The sequence below is a fragment of the Elgaria multicarinata genome, chromosome 17, assembly GCF_023053635.1.
Source record: "Elgaria multicarinata webbii isolate HBS135686 ecotype San Diego chromosome 17, rElgMul1.1.pri, whole genome shotgun sequence".
Taxonomy (NCBI): domain Eukaryota; kingdom Metazoa; phylum Chordata; class Lepidosauria; order Squamata; family Anguidae; genus Elgaria; species Elgaria multicarinata.
In genome coordinates, this window is record NC_086187.1 from 23873844 (window position 1) to 23892077 (window position 18234).

General features: G+C 39.0%; 1 protein-coding gene across 2 annotated transcripts in view; it reads right to left on the minus strand.

Moving 5' to 3' along the window:
* SDK1 (sidekick cell adhesion molecule 1) overlaps nucleotides 1-18234 on the minus strand; it is a 563777-nt gene that overhangs the window by 456381 nt on the left and 89162 nt on the right. For both annotated transcript variants that reach the window (XM_063143659.1, XM_063143658.1), the window contains exon 2: nucleotides 96-255. In XM_063143659.1, coding sequence (XP_062999729.1) covers nucleotides 96-255 — 160 coding nt within the window. The remainder of the gene's footprint in view (nucleotides 1-95; nucleotides 256-18234) is intronic.

An 18234-nucleotide genomic window follows, 5' to 3' on the forward strand; every position in this document is an offset into this window, starting at 1 on the left:
TCATTCTCTTATATTACAATGGTTCAAGAATGAGAATCTCCTCTCCATACAATACCAAAAAATATAATTGAATCTACATGCTAAAAGCCATTTACTTGTATTCACTGGAGAAGGCAGTGGTTTCCATGTCATTATGCAGCCACTTAAATTCCAAAGGCCAGCTTCCTTCTGCCAAGCACGTGAGCACCAGACGGTTCCCTTCCAGATGAACCTGAGGCAAACCCGGTTCTGTCTTGAAATACGGTGCAACATCATCTGAAATATGATAGGGGGGAAATGGTCAAAACTAGGAGGTAAAGTTATGGAATTGCTCTGTTTTCATTGGAAACCATCTAATTATTCAAACATATATTAAAGCCAGTATGATGGAACAAATAGGACTGGTTTGGAGGTAACAATCCTTGCTTCATGCACTACCATGGTTTATAAATATGAGAATTAGCACTAGAACCACACTAGATCCCTAGCCCAACTTCATGTGCTGGCTTCAGGTGGTTTTGTCCAGGTGAATTCCAGCTTGAGCAACTTCAAGGACAGTCAGGAAACAAAAATGCTACAGTTCTGTGGTAAGGATGCTTGCAGTAGGAGATGACCACCAAGAGCCCTGTGTGTATTCTAGTAAAAGCAATATACTCACGATGAGAATATATGGTTCTCATCCCAAAGTCTACTCAACATTTTTTTACACTTTATTGTATTTGAAATTCAAACCTGAAATATAGTTGCGCCATATACCCTGTGGTATAATATTTGGTGCTAGGCATTTCTGCTTCTTACATTCACAAGAATTAAATCCAGTTCATTAAATTCTCTTTAGAAAGTTAGAAAAGTAAGCCTGGATGAAATGATTATCACAGCAGGACATGTCTCAGGATAAATGAAGAATTTTGATAGCAGCTTTGAACAAAACATCCTCCAGAACAGCAAGATTAATGTGCCTTTCAACATTGTCTTTAACCAGACGGTCTTAAAATTACATTTAAAAAAAACCCGCTTTGGGGTTTGAATGAGAGAGTTTTTAATAGTGTGCAAGTGTCAGATATAGTTTTGAAACTATCATCAGCCTGTGGATCAAAATTGCTAACAAGATTCCATGATAGGAAAGCACAAGCAGGAACTGTAGATTCACTCATAAAAAAGTCTCAGCTTTGGCAGGGAGAAAAAAAATCCAATGACAATATTTATTCACACTATACCCTGTCACAATTCCTTACACATCAATAGGAATAGGATCTAGACAACTTTATGAGTGATCTGGTCAAGTCCCTCCTACAATTGCAATGTCAATCATCCCATACAAAATCTAAAACCATCTGAACCTGTTAAAATGAAACACTATATTCCATTTCATTTATTACATTTCTATACCATCCAATAGCCAAAGCTCTCTGGATAGTTTACAAAGATTATAAACATTAAAATACAGTATTATGCATTAAAATACAGTTTAGCAACAAACATATAAGCAGAGAACACGAACATCAATACCCCATGACCTGATTTAAAAACTATCATATGTTGCCAAATGTCTGAGAGTAGCAGAAGGTCTTAACCTGTTGCAGAAAAGGTAACAATGTTGGCATCAAGTGGGCCTTGTTGGGGAGTTCATTTCATAATTTTAATGTTTTATGTGTGTATGTTCTGTGTTTTAAATTTTAAATTTTGTATACTTGTTTTTATCTCAATTTTAGAATTTCTGTAAACCGCCCAGAGAGCTCTGACTATGGGGGCGGTATATAAGTGTAATAAATAAATAAATAAATAAATAATTGGGGGTGGGGGCAGCCACTAAGAAGGCCTTCTCTCAAGTCACCTTCCGAGAGTCCCTCAGAGGAGGCATCTGGAAGAGGACCAAAGAAGATTAGCATACGGTATGGATAGGTTCATGCTGGGAGAGGCGTTCTATCAGGTATTGCAATCCTGAGCCATGTAAGGCTTCATTGGTCAAAACCAACGCCTTGAATCAGGCTCAGAAACATACAGGCAAGTGGCCAGAATCGGTATTCGATGATCAGGCCTCCTTGTCCTTGTTATCAACCTGGCTGCCACATTTCGCAGAATCAGCAACTCCCCACAAAGAGTGAATTGAAGTAATTGCAATTATAAAACTGTGTCTGTAATTTTTGTTTTATTGTCATATTTTATGTTGCTTTTGATTTTATAGTTTTATGTCTCATTTTGAATTTAAATTGTTTTTATGTTTATTGTAAACTGCCTAAAGGACTTTATGTTATGGGGTAGCATACAAATGTTGTAAATAATAAAGAAGAGACATAAGAATACAGAATAGTTATACACGAACCTTTCAAAATCAATGAAGCAGTCACATAAAATGCTTTAAAAGCATCAAAAGGAGTTCACTTGATTGTAGTCTTTATTCCTGATTTTGGGGCACATTTACACTACAATCCTCAATAACTTTTAAACTAGTTCAGTAGACATTCCTTCTCCCCAAGGAACACTGGAAGCTATAATGCTGTATAAAGTATTTAGATCTTGCTATAGGTTTCTCCATCCTCAGTTCTTCTTACAGAGTCTTGCCTTGCTTTTGGTACTACTAATAATCCTAGAAATATGTATGTAGTATGTGCAGATGATAACATTTCTCCAATAAAACATTTAATAAAATTGCATCAATATTAACACATTTTTCATTAAAATACAAAGCACATCTTTGCAATTCATAAGAAAAGAGTGCATGATTAAAAACACTGCATATTATTTTGTAACTGCTTAATATATTAACAATTTCATCATATATATGAGTACTGAATATTTGGAATTTGGGGTGAGGTGTCAGGCTAAAGACACACAGCTTTATTTCTTCTTGCCACTCTAGGTAGGGCCATCTGTACAGGCACTGAACCACTGCCTGGAGGCAGTAATGGGTTGGATGAGAGGCAGTAATACTGACAAGGCAGAAATCTTGTGGGTGGGCAATTCTCTCATATGGAAATTGGGTAGGAAACCTGTTCCTAATGGGAATGCACCCCCGCCCCTGAAAGAGTAGGTGCCTACTTTGGGGATATTCCTTGATCCAGCTTTGTCACCGAAGGCCTAGAGAGCCTTTGATTAGCTTTGCTGATGTGCCACCTATGGCTATTCCTGGAGAGACACAATTTAGCCAGCAATGTCTCAGGCTCTAGAAACTTCTGGTTTGGATTATCGTAATGTGCTTTATGTGGAAAGTACAATGGGTGCAAAATGCAGCTCTCAGGATGCTGGCAGAGAGAGCTGTCTTGGATCATATAGCACAGATCCTAAAAGAAATGTATTGGTTGCCTATCTGTTTCTGGGTCAAATTCTCAGGTTGTTGTTTTTTTTTAAATGCAAAGCAGTAAAGGAACAGAAACAAACTTAACATTCCAGTGATAACATAAGCACCACCACTTTGTTCTCCAGAGAGTGAGGATTCCCTCCCAAAAAACAGGGAGAAATGTCACGAAAGATTTATTTACAGTCTCCCAATTGTACATTTTCAGCAGTGTAACCTAAACACTGACCATAGATGCAATGCAACTGGCTATTTTGAAAACAAAGCACAAGAAGTAAGAAAAACATGGCAGAAATGCATCCCCCCCCACACTTTTTTTTACTTTTTTTTGGTAGCTCCATTTGCAGACTATAAAGGGAATGGCATGTCCATTATTTTCAGGTGGTGGTATAAATCATAGAATCGCAGAGTTGGAAGGGGCCTAAAAGGCTCAATGCAGGAATCCGCCCTAAAGCATCCCTGACAGATGGTTGTCCAGCTGCCTCTTGAAGGCCTCTAGTGTGGGAGAGCCCACAACCTCCCTAGGTAACTGATTCCATTGTCGTTCTCCTCTAACAGTCAGGAAGTTTTTCCTGATGTCCAGCCGGAATCTGACTTCCTGTTACTTCAGCCCGTTATTCCGTGTCCTGCACTCTGGGAGGATCGAGAAGAGATCCCAGCCTTCCTCTGCGTGACAACCTTTTAAGTATTTGAAGAGTGCTATCATGTCTCCCCTCAATCTTCTCTTCTCCAGCTAAACATGCCCAACTGTTTCAGCCTCTCCTCACAGGGCTTTGTTTCCAGACCCCTGATCATCCTGGTTGCCCTCCTCTGAACACGCTTCAGCTTGTCTGCGCCCTTCTTGAATTGTGGAGCCCAGAACTGGACGCAATACTCTAGATGAGGCCTAACCAGCCCCGAATAGAGAAGAATCAGTACTTCACGCGATTTGAACACAAAACACAACAAAACCCCTCTCAAATCCTTGTTGCTTCCATCTAGTATTTTTTAATTCCCTGAAATTGTAGGCAATTTCAGTCCTACAATTGCCTCTCATCCTGCAGCTGTTATTTAGAAGAAACTAGACACACTAAACGCAATCTCAGAATTTACATATGTAGTTTCACCAAGCCTGTACATAGTTTTAATTGTTTTAATTGGTTTTACTGTTTTTAAATTCTATACTGGTTTTAGCTTAGCAATGGTTTAATTTGTTTTTAGCTGTGTATATTTACTGTTTTATATTGTTCGTAATAATTTTACCTGTACGCCGGCCTGAGATCCTTGTGATACAGGGCGGGTTACAAATGTTTTAATAAATAAATAATAAATTTAATAATAGTTTGGCCCTTCCTTACTTGCCAGGGTGAACAGGCAAGTGGGCATTGAATAAGCTTGTACTGAGTTATTGTTCCACTACAGTAGGGCTGTCCCTCAAGAGACATGCGTTTGCACATGTCCATTCCAGGCATGGTAGCTGCTTATTCATACTAGTCATGTGCCATCTCACATCGGAAGCACTCATCTGAGATGAGAAAGAGCATGCAGAATTGTGCTCACACTGAGTTTCCATATGCCCTACACACGGTCGGTTTCAGCAAGTCACCTGGGGTAATCCACAGGCCTTCAAGCCCTCTTGTGCAGCCCATCTCAGGTATCCATACTGCCATCCCAGTAAGTGTGTGTGCATGCGTACGTATGACTGCATGTGCATAGATCCATGTGTGCACACACATGGGTGCAATCCCCATTGGCACATACAACCATACAGGGCAAAACGTTTACCCACCTCTGAAGCAGAGAATTCTGCTGACTAGAATGATTCAAGTACTTATCTGTCTCCACCACCAGGCCTGTGGAGAGACAGCAGAAGCTTCAGTTGAGGAGGGACCAAAGCCCAAGAGAGTTAATGAGATGTAAACTTCTTGGGACCCTGGCAGAGTGATTCCTGAGGGAAGTAGTGGTCCGGTCAAGATCTAAGAGGGGGATGCAGCAATTGTAAGAATTTGAAGGTTGGGGTAGACAGTCTGGAATTTTTAAGTACTCTCTTTGAAATAGAAGGCAGCATGCAGGTACTGAGTGGAAAATAGTAGATGCTACAGGCTTAGTGCACTCAGTAATAGAAGTCTGGCTTCACTGAAGCCTGTGGCAAAATTTCCACTGATATCAAATAAGTTCTGGCTCTAACATTTTTCTTTAAAACTATCAGAATAGTGTGTGTGTGTGTGTGTGTGTGTGTGTGTTTTAAAACCCACACACATACAGTAGTATGTTTCAGAACTATGGAGAAAAGGTCATAAAAGTTTTATATAACTTAATTATGAACAGTTTGCATGCTATAGCCCATAAGCAAGTAAGTAAAGTTTGCCCCAGGGTGCTCTCAAATCACTGAAAATTACCAGCATATCTAAAAGGCAGTTGTGGAATAAATCCACTAGCCCACTTTTTTTTCCTTAGGAAACTTTCGAGCAGAGTCGACCAATGAAACTGATGTCTACAAAACAAATATTTATCCTAATTACTTCTTTGTACCCATTTTCATTAGTTTGCATCAACACCCAAGTTAAAAGAAAGTTGATAGTACTCGGGGGACATTTTCTTGCTGTTTCTTTCTGGCATAAACATTTCCCCATCTTATTTTACTGCCCCCTGCCCAATAATTCTTATATGTTTCAAAGCTGTTGCTAACAACTTTGGGTATATTTAACTCTCAACAGATGAGTTTTTTAAAAGCCTAAGAAATAAAGGAGGCTAACAGAGCAATCTTATGGTCCAAAAGAGAGTATCCCAGGGACCGTAGGATACGGTGGATCTCCCCTCCCAAAGCTGTAGACACTGCTATGACTTCAGGAAAGGAAATCCAACATCGGATCAGTCCCCCCACCAGCCCCCTGCAGTGCAGCAGTCGTTCTTCTTCTAAGGTCACAATAGTGATGTTGGAAAAACTAGGGCAGAGGGAAATGGGGGGGGTGAGATGGGGGGTGAGTAGTAGAGGTCAGGACCCACAGGATCGTAAAGCCTCGCCACTTCTCATTGGCCTCAACAATGTTGCTCAGTTAGATGAGCCAAGAGTCCTGTAGCTAAAACTAGCGTTAAAGTACAGGAGGCATCTGTCCTCCTTCCACCCTGCTTGACTCCTGCCAGCAGATCATAGGATAAACAGAAGGCTCTAATCTAGGAGCCTTCTTTGCATCAAGAGGCAATCCTTAGGATTGTTCTCTAAACTGTGGTGTCTGAATATAAAGGACTTCCATTATATTCTACGGTGCTGAAACATGGAGATATCCTCCACTATTAAGAGTTTTCAGGTGCTCAAGTAATTGAACTGAAAATTTTGTGGTCTGAGATTATAATTTAGCTCGGTGACCTCACATGAATTTTGTAGTGCTCAGGCCTCAGAGGGTGAGAAGGAAATTGACTCCTGTGGAACATCAATTCCTGCAATTGGCAGGCTACCACTGTATGAAGTCTCTTGATTGGCCAGACCAGTACAAATCCTATGAGCCTTAGCTTCTGCCTTTCCCCAGTCAAGAAAGCCACTCAAGTACAAATCTGCAGTTCAAGCCACCAGCCTCAGGGATCCTGAGCTGATTCAAGTATGGCCTTTCGTGATCTTCGCATGACTAGATTGAAGTATGTCCACCCATGAGCTTGGCCTGTCCCTGATATAGGGACATCTGGCAATTCTCTAGCTGACTCACTATCCCAATAATCTAAGCCAGGGTAGATAACCTGCAGCCATCCAGCTGTTCTTGGAGTCCAGCTCCCATCATCATTGGCTATGCTGGAAGATGTTGACAAGAGTTGGAAACTAAAAACATCTGGAGGGCATAACCTGCCCACTCCTGATCTGAGCTTTTAGGGACTAACTTCTATAATTCAAGAGGCACTGAAAGAAAATTATCATCAAAATTCAATCTTCTTAGGAACTAAAGTTTAATAGACCTACTAGAGTATTCTTAAAAGAATAAACAGTGGTTTACAGAATACCCTGATGTTCTGTAAGATTTATTTTAAACTAAGAAATTTAAACCCTTCAACTTTGATTTTTATATTAAGCATAAATCATTAGTTTATAAGTTACACCAACTAATCAGAACACACTGATATTTGTTTGCAACAAATGAAATACTGAACAAGATTTCATCCTGAAAGGGTTGTATATTAGCCATAACAATTCTGAATTCCTATTCTTCCGATGCCTATTGACAGTTTATAAATAATCTAACTTTCCTTTGTAGATATGTTACCTTTACCTCTGGAGGCAAAACAGCAACATTAATCAACAGAAGTGTTTGGTAGGGAACATTTCTACCGTTTCCCCAGGTAGGAATTGCAGGAGATGAAATGTTGGCACATGGAATAGCAGACACACTACACTAGTAATGGTTTTTAATTCCCAAGCAGAAACTTCAATTTAGTTTAGAATTGCTTGATTGTCATAGGAATACTTTCTCTTGAACCTAGACATTAGTGATAGCCAACCAAGGCCTCAGACAGACCAGAACACACAGCAGAAAACTACCCCCTTTCTAAATACCCCCATTCTCTATTCATGGAGGATCCAAATTCACCCAATGGGATTGTTTATTTTAGCTGGAAACAGATAGTTTTTAAAAGAGTTGAAAGTGGTTTAAAAGGAGTATCACCTCCCACCGGCTAAGTTCAAAAGTAACACTAAACCATGGTTTAGCCTTGTCATGTACTTCCTCCTCCAAACATTCCTCTTCCAATTTACTTTTCCGCATTATTGCCTATAGTCACTATGGAGTGGGTGGGTGGGTTGAAATAATATAGAAGCATATAAAAGTAGCAAAACCTGCATACTAGAGGTAAAAGTGGTGTAAGTATACACAGTTTGAGAAGTGAACCTTCTTTCACAAAGCCTTTAACTCAATGGGGACTAAACCTATTGGCTGTGTCTATATGATAAAAATTTTGGCTTAATAATCAGTCCTATACATGAGTAACATGCCTGTTTCTGCAAGGGAACAAATTAGGAAGCTGCAGTTAAATACAGCTTCACATTACCAGAAACTATGGTTAATAGATATCCCCCCTCAAAAATAAAGGGGGGGGGAAGCAACAATATGGAAGCCAACTTTAATCCATGGCTTCATATTCTGCCTTGTTTAGAAGTCATTAATCATGGTTTCCAAGTTTGGATATAACAGCAAATTATGGTTAACTGTGCCTTCTTGGCTTGCTTCACCACTCATGCAAAGCAACTGCATATTGGTGCAAGAGGATCGTGTATATTTTGGGCTATTAAGCCAGTACTTGATTGTCCAAAATGGGCCATTGTCTTTCCCCAGGCATTTTGAAAAATCTTCCCTTGCCAAGTAGCAAAGGGTGTTGACATTCAACAAACACAAGTCCAAACTTCCCTGTGTGGTACACAGATGCAACTGACCTCATGTTTAGATCATCACCACAAATCTGTGGAAATATCTATAACAAGCTTTGCTCATTTTTAGCTGCACTAGCTTTGAGATTGTATTCACTCTCATTTTAACTGTCAGCACCTACCAAAGAAGTAGGAACAAAGGCATGTGCTAAAATAAGAAACATATATGGTTTAAAGATTTATTTCCATCTGTCTTCCCATTGTGGTGTAACCATCTCATCACTAGCAGACAGAATACACTGTCTTTGTGGAACCATTCTCAAGAGGATTTTTTTCTGTCAGCTTTAGCATTTCACTTGAACTTCTTTCTTTAGCAGGCAGTCATACAGCTGAGATTCATAATAAGTGTTACTCAAAATGGGTATACAGAGTGAGGAGGGCAACATGGCTGTATAGAATTCAAATTTAGCTGTTAGTTATATTGAATATTAACTCATGAAGCAGTAGCAGAAGCTGAATTGCAATAGCAGTGACAAAAGATGGCTAGGAATATTGTCATTTTCCAAATAGTAATCTACACACTATGTCCTGCGCATAGATAAACCTGATTCTGTCAAGTAACTGTTTACAAGAACAAAGACAGCTATACTTGCAGGTCCAGTGTACCCTGAAAGTACAGAAGATCCCCAATAAGAGATCAGAAAACTATCCACACCTGCTTATGAGCTGTAGATCATTGGATCATGCCCAATATTTCCTTCATGTCTATGCTGGAAAAAGACACAAAGTCACTCTACAGAATCACTCACTAATAATCTGATGGGTGGATTCTCTTGATGAATCCATTAAATGACATTAAACTTGAGTAAAGGTGAGTACAGTGCTGAAATGTAGCACAACTGCAAGGAACTAGGAAGGAGAACATGAAAAGTATGGCGTTCTCTAGATGCATAATCAGTATATTCTTCTATTCCTTGGGAATCCATGAACTCTCTTCCTGTCTCAAAGATTTAAAGGAGAGACACCTTTGGGGGCATAAGAGAACCTCTAAGAAGTCTTCTAAAATGAGAACTTTTCAAACAAGTGCAGTCCTGCTTAAGCTATAAAGAAGTGTGCCTCATATTCTGCAGTAGAGATCTGTACTTGGAAACTAACATAGCCAATTGATGTATGCCCATACGACAAGTTCACATGGTGCTCAGTTACAAACTCTAATGCATGAGTGGGCAACTTGTGGCCCTCTAGATGTTTTGGCCATCAGTCCAAGTCATAATAGCCAATGGTGAGGATGAAGACATTGGCCTACAGGTTGCTAATACCTGCTCTAAGCCAGTCTCAAGTGTTTAGGTGTAAGCAACAAACTTGGTACTTGGATTTAATGGAGAAATAGGGATAAGAAGCTGTAGAATTGCTGTCCACAAAATCAGGAGTCCAAAATAGAGTTCTAATAGGCAACTTTGAAAAACTAAAAGATTTTTTTAAAAAAATTCTATCACTAAGACTCTAGGGTGGGGTAGGCGAGCATTTTTTAAAAAATCTTTCCGCTCTCTTGATCCTGAAGTAATTCCTGAACTCCCTAGTTATTATTGCTGATTGTATCATTAATGAACCTACTGCAAGTAATCAGACAGAATAAAGCTTTTTCATCTTGCTCAGTTACCTTTACAGCTTTGAGGTATAGACTTCCAGAAATAAATTGTCCCACTCCAAACAAATCAAATGCAAATTCCCGTATTACCTGGCTAAATCTGCAGTGTGGAGAAGTATGACAAAAAGTTTATTTGAATCAAGAACTTCCCTCAATAACAAAGAGAAGATTATATACAAGCCAATACAGTACTTAATTACTCTCTTTGTAGCAGAGTCTAATACACATTATTACAAAATTACAAAGTAATATGCTATCCGTTTCCCAGCACACTTTCAATCATGCTGTTAATTAAGAGCAGGAAACCTTCAAAAGCACTTTGACTTGCATGTGTTGCTCTGGAAGCAGAGGAAAGGAAAGCAATTTGGGGAAAGGTGGTGAAATGGACAGACAGTCAAATCTCCTTTTGATAAGATTCAACATGCTTTTCCAAGACCCTTCAGTAAATAGACTAGCTGAGTTTGGCAAATGATTCTGAGTTCTCCAGAGGGATTAGATGCCACAGTACATGCTCCAACATCAGATTAGAAAGGTCTTTCAATTACTAAGGGGCACAGAAGAATTATATCACCAGACCTGCACTAATCCGCTTCATCATAACAGAATATTTTCTAATAAAAGGTGCAATCCGAACTATGAACTGAGAAGCCCCTTTCCACACAGGAAAGTCTGAGAAATTTTTTGAGGGGGATATGCCCTAAGGAAGCTTGAGAATTTGCTATGGAGTGCAGAAATTCCTTTGTGATTCCTCCGATGTAGCTTTGCGTGTTGACTTGGTAGAAAACAGAAAGCAATACAGACCTAGTCGTATCCTCAGTTAAAATCAAACTTTCAAAATACAACTTTCCAGTTTTAAATCTGATTGCTTTAATAAAACACACCTCAAGCTGAAAGAAAAAGTACATTGTGACAAAATAAAATTTATAAGGCACGCGAAGAGTTTTTATTTTAAAAATCTTCTCTGCGGTCAAGCTTCTTATGATCACCATTCTGTTGGAATAAACTCTCTCTCGGCTTGAGACTTGCCTCTCTTTTTCTTGTTTCATTTGTTTTCTTCATTTCTGTGTATGTATTTACCCCCATTTCAATTAAGCTATATTTAGCCTGTCCATTCTGAAGAACTTGCTGTCTATTAAGGAACATTTTACAAAAGGATGGAGAAAATGCAAGACAGTAATATCTATTAGACCTTTTCCACTCGCTGAGACCTTTGCCCAGTCCAGTACAAGCTACCCATCGCACAATATCAAACTACTCCATTCACCATCATTCATACTTCATCCGTACCTCATAACAGCTGGAGTGCATGTCCAAACAGAAGCAACACTTAATAAACTCTTAGTATTGACTCCAGAGGAATTTCTGTGTCCCGTTGAGCTTGTGAACTCAAATTCAGCAAAATTGCTCTACAGGAAACAATCATTTCTACTGCTCATTTTTTAAACTCTCTGCTGCATCTTGCAAGTGCCTCTAGTCATCTGTTTCTGCTGCATGATACATCATTTAAATGACAATTCAGAAATTGGACCAGATGGATGTGTAACCCAAAACCACAAGGATGTTTCCTAAGAGCAAAGCTATTAATAATCTAAATAGTGTTCTTGGAAAACTAAGTGGGAGAATGGTTGCATGTTCCATTTTAAATTGCACTGTGTTACAGCTCTTTGTGAACCTGGGGTCACTCTCATCACCCTCCTCCTGATCAGAAAAACAGAGATATTCTGAAATATATCCTAATGGCATGTCTGTTGTACTTCTTTTAACAAGCACATGTCACAAAATAGAAAAAAGACAACCCATTTTACCAGTATCATATCACCCGCCACATGTCTTCTGTCACTATTACATCTACTTCCTCCCCACACCCGAAGCATGCAGACAGGTTATTTCATGGAAGGAACACTGATGCCAATCAAAACAAAATAATGTGTTTCGTGTTAAGAGCAGTGAAATTATAGCAATAGAATAGAATCCAGCCCTTGGGCAAAAGCTAAGCAACAACAGAAATGAGGAAAAATAACATTTTCCAATAAGTATCAGTTGACTCCGATTTGAAGAGTCTTGCGAGATATTTGTTGCTAACCTCATTGAAAAGCAACGTTATCTGTTTATGCCTTATGATACAGAGAGCAGCCACTTACCTTGTACAGCCCTCTGGGCAAAGCACTAAGTAACACACATACATTAGGCTTGCTTCCCTATAGTCTGAACTAACCTGAATATTTCTTTCAAGCAAGCATGTAGGATAATGCTGTTTTGGAAGGAAACAATGTAATATAAGCACAAGAGATAAGCTGAACATATGTATTTGTTCAAATTTCATAAAAGCATAGATCTGGAAGAGATCATTTAGTTCATTGAATCTAATCCCCTGCTCGGTGCAGGGTTCCAGTTTAAAGCATCCCTTACAGATGGTTGCCCAGTCTCTGCTCGAATACCTCCAAACCCGGAGAGTTCTCCATCTCCTTAGACAGTTCTTTACATCTGACCATTAGGATTTTTTTCCTGATGCTCAACCAAAATCTGCCTTCCTGTAACTTAAGCCTGTTCTTTCGTGTCCTAAGGTCTTGGATGATAGAGAACGGGCCTTCTTCTGTGTGACAACACAGGTATTTGAATAGTGCTATTCAACCTCCCTCAGTCTTCCCTTCTCAAGGCTAAACATACCCAGTTCCTTCAATCTTTTCCTCATAGAACTTCATTTCTAGGCCCCTGAGCATCTTTGTTTTCCTTTTCTGAAATCATTCCAATTCATCTTCTTAAAGTTTGGTATCCAGAATTGGACACAGTAGTCAAGGTGAGGTCTGACCACCAGAGTAGAATGGAACTCTTACTTTTAAGTAATGGTTCTTTCTAAGCTGACTTCTTCACACTAGGCTTAGGGCAAGTACTAGTGAGCTGCTGCAGACATAATGTTGAAACATAGTTTAGCATTATGAGAATGAGCTTTGTGTCCCCCAGGGTTCGCATGCTCTTTGCTTCACAATGGCCACACTCCATTTTTTTTAAAAAAAGTAATAATCACAGCTTACTATGTGACCTTAACTATGGATAGTGGAAACAAGCCAACTTCAAACCATAGAGACTAGAGGCGAGGCTTGTTCTTGTAATGCTAAACAACAGCCATTGAATTTTAAAATACAAATGATTAATTATCAGTCAGTTTATTTGGGCAAGTGAAAAGGCATTAATAAATAAAAATACTATGCAAAGGAAAATAGTCATAGCCAAACTAGAATACATTTTTATTCTTAACATTTTTTTAAAAAAGTATATTTATAACTGCACTTAAATATTACCTATTTGCTCAAGGCAACTAACGGTTTTTAATCAATCATATAATATTTCAACAAAACACCAAAACAACAATGCAGAAAATATAAATGCACCATTCTGTAAATATGTGGCAACTGAAAAGATAATAAAATATGCAGATTACATTCTTTTAAAAAACAGCTTCAAATATAATAAAATATATAACACAACTAGCTAAAATGCAAATTAAAAAAAACTCCAACCATTCCTTATAAAGCTGCTTTATGAGCAGGGTATTGCATATTCTGACTTTCAGCAAAGCATCGGGGTCTTAGAGGTTTTTTCTCTCCAGCCCTGCTACTGGAGATCCTGTTCACTCACGATGCCAAGAAATGAATCTGAGACCTGCATGCAAAGCAGGTGCTGTACTATTTATTAATGAATTACATTTCTGTAGTGCCCAATAGACGAAGCTCTCTTAGTGCTACTTAGCTATGGTCTCTCCCTAAATGGCTTGTCTTGTTTTTAGTAGCAGGGCTGGCATCAAGGGTCAACATGATTGGGCATCTGCTGAGGGCCCAAGCTGTAGCAGAGGGCAGGAGTCCCTGAACCTGCTCCATCTCTTCACTATTGCAATCTGCTTGTATACCTCTTGTTCTGGACCAAGGATTGTGTGAAGGAGGAGGAGTAGATGCCAATGCCTGCATGGCCATTGGCCGTCTTCTTGGCAAGGAAGCAGGTGATAGCAAGGAGGAGCAGCAGTAAGCGACAATGCTGTTGAGTAGGTAGACTCACCACTGAGGTACACATTCACTAAGGATGTCTTTCCCAAGGGCCCCTCCAAAACCTGGAGCCAGCACTGTTCAGAAGACATCTAGACCTAGCAGAATTCTACAGGCAAAGAGTTTCAGAGGTTAGGAGCAGCACTGCGTCTCGTATTCTTTCTCCTTATCCATTTCCAACTGACACTATCTAATATTTACAGCTGTGTATTACAGCTCTGCAATATACATATACACTTCTGGAGTTTGAGAAGAATTCACTGAACTTTACATTTGATTACATTCACATTCAGTGAATAATATTGAGACTCTCTCTGTATTTACACATATCATTGACAATACACACTTAACAGCAAACCTTTGACTGATGTAAGATGAACTCAAACAATAGCATACTTTTATTTACTCATTAAAAAGCAAATTAGTTGCATTTTGTGTTGTTTGCTTAACATCCTCAGGCAATGCTTAACAGGTGCTAATTCTGAAATTGGTTTCAGGTGCAAATAGATTAAATTAGCATGTTTCATGATTACAGAAAACACTTACTGGACAAAAGCCAATTCAGAAGGCTAACAACAAAACAGACAGATCTTCAATTAAAGCAACACACATTAAATTAATATGTATTACAGATTTTTTTTACATGCATTTCTCAATAGCTTACAGCATCTGGCTTCAATATCCTCATTTACATAGTTGTAATGCATCCTGGATGATAAATATGAAATTCAACTTTGTCTAAATTAGTGGCATGTTGAAGAAAAAGAAATATTAGAGGAATAGTGTTTTTTTGTAGATAATATAGTCATATAAACAAAAATATCTGTAAAAAAAATATCTCTTTATGGCGTTTACCAAAAATGCTGTGCTAATAATTAGCATGAAATTTTGACAGAATAATAGTTGAAAGTGTAGTTGAAAAGATGGCTTAAAATATATTTTATGGACTTATTCCAAGTAATGTAGTTTTTTACCACACATGGCCATGATATAACACATCCAGGGAAGCCCACATGTGAATGAAAACACTGGTTTCTGGAAGGAGTGTGACCTGCCCTTTCCAGATAACAGCATTTTTGCTTGTGGGTGGAGGGGCTTTCCCCTGAAAGCCCTGTATCATGGCAGCACGTGGATCTAGGCTGGCAGGGCTGGGTACACACGGACCAGGGCCCGGCGGAGTTGGCCACATATGTATGCCCCCTATTGGATACTACCTTTGAGTATGATTCTCCAGACAGCTACGGATGCCTGAAATCAAGCTATATTATGTCCACAGCATTTCCACGATCTACTAAAGAAGTTACCTGATCGAAAAATGAAATTAGATTTGTCTGGCAGGAGTTGTTCTTGACAAATCCCTGCATTAGTATGCCACAGAAGGTGAACAGGCCCTTTGGACACACTTAAAGTAGTTTCTTTAGATCCCAAGGAGCGAGAACAATTTTGTATAATTGTAGGTTTGAATCCAACATGTAACCTAGTACCTTTAGACCAGAAACAGTTTGAAGAAACAATTATAGTACTTTTATTTTGGATATAACAACCTATTTATAAAATTGAAATGCAAGCATCTGCACTGTGCACAAAGGATGCAGATCAAGAGAACTTAAAACTCTCAGTTCACATGACCACTGCAGCCACACTGGATTGCCCTAGTGGATTCAGGAGAATGCTGGTGGACATTTTGAATTTTCGTGTCATCTGAAGCTGGTTGTTAACCATAGTTATTGCTATGGTCAACAACTCAGCTACAAGCCTAAAACATCCTATGAACTGTGAGTGGTTTGTTAACCATGCCAGCATCGCACCTTCAGGTTTGGATGACGCAATAAGCCATGGCGACCACCTAGCAAAGCTTGAATATTCACCGGTACACACTACAAACCACTGTGGGTTAAATAAGGCATGGTGGACTGAGGCAATCATTCAAACCTGCTGAACTGCACCATGGTAAGCATTGTAAACAGTAAAGTATCATCTTAGACACTCTGTTGACCTTGCTCGTCTTCTTTGCTTGAATTCCACAAACAAATTGTACTCAAATGCTAGCCATATTTGCAGGACTGGGCTAAAGCCAATCCATAGGCTACTCAATGACTCTCTTACAGTATATTGTTCATGGTTCATTTGCCTGATGCCAACAAATAGCCCCTACAATCTCTAAAAATGATTTTTAGAATAGCGGTGCTGATCTTTTTAGACTCCACCAATCTTGCACCCGTGATGTTTTGCAGGACTACAACTATCACTCCTGAATCCACTGCAAGAGTCTTCAGTGTGGGTGCCATTCAAAAATAATTTAATGTAAATGTGTTCTGGCAACTACAACTATTGGAACTAAAAATGGATAGATACGGTCTTTAAATTTCTAAGATGATGCGTTCTTTGGAAGCCATGCTAGAAAATGTTAAGTACCTCTCAAGAGAGATTTAAAAATGAAATTGATCTTATAAAGTTACTGTCAACTATGTTTATAGAAACACCTTTTTATCAAGGAGAATTGAAATGATAGAAAAACAGTTTAAATGAGGGAAATGCAGACGCCTTGAAATCACAAGAGCTTAAAACTATTGGAATGTCTGGGGAATAAATCAAAATTCTATTAAAAAACTAATATAGGTAAAAGCTCCTAATAGAAGCTTCATTATTCCTTACAGATGTTTTGCCATCACAATATATGGAAAAGAGACTATTTAGCTTTATGGAGAAAGCTGTATTGCAGTGAACTTGGCCTTCCATCAATGATCCACCATGTTAAAAACAGATCCATACAATATTTTGTTAAGAAAGAACATCCTGGCACATCCTGTTCTAAAAATCTTGTTTAGAATATAGAAGAAGTAGACACAACTTCCCACTCAAGTCAACACAATTTGCATAAAAGATGCATGCATTTTCAAGATTGGGTTTGGCCTGTTCCCATGCCAACAACTCTGGTATCCGTGGCCAGCACAATATTCCACAATAGGGCTGTATGCTCTATAGTTGTACTATAAAAATAAGAAGCAAATTATTGTTGTTGGCTACATTTCCCACTTCCTTTGCCCAGCATTTTCAAGGCTCTGAGAACTATAAGCAAACACAATATGGAAGGTCATTACTATGGTTCGACTACTGACAAAGTGGCAACACACTGTTCTGCTCCCTGAAAGCCCAATTGAAGATTAAGATTTAGGGTTAGTACTCCATTGCAAACAAGGTTTTTACTGCAAAGAATGCATGTGCAACCTTAGTATTTAGTATTTCTCCCTCCTTCATAATACCAGAGTGCAGGGGTCATCCAAAAAATCCGAATAGTGGGAGATTCAGGACAGATAAAAGTACTTTTCTACACAGCACATAGTTGAACTGTGGAAATTAATACAACATAATGTAGTGATGGCCACCAAGTTGAACAAATTTAAAGGGGGGTGATACATTAATGGAGGATAAGGCTATCAATTGCTACTAGTCATGATGGCTATATATTTCCCTCCAGTATTAGATGTGGTGGTATGCATCTGAACTCCAGTTGCTGGGAAACATGAGCAGAAGGGTACTATAGAATTTGTCCTGTTTCTGGGCTTTCCATGAGCATCTGATGTGCCTCTGAGAAAACAGATTGCTAGACTAGATATGTCTTCAATCCGATCGAACAGGACTCTTATGTTCTTATGCTTTTCTGTGTATGCACTGAATAGGCACCTTAATTTGGGTTTGTCCATGACTGACTGGTTTATTTCATCACACAATATAGACCAAGGACTGGATGGATCCAAATGGCCATTTAGTTCACCTCCCCCATTCTGAACCTTCTAACTCAGGATCAGATTCCCCCATCCCTGGGATGGACCAACACAATCCAAGTCATAGAGTGCCTTAAACAAAGGATTTATGGTCTGAGAAAGGTGTAGGCAAAGTAGTGGTCCATCCCTAAAACTAAACTGCAGGCACTCTTGGAGGATACTGA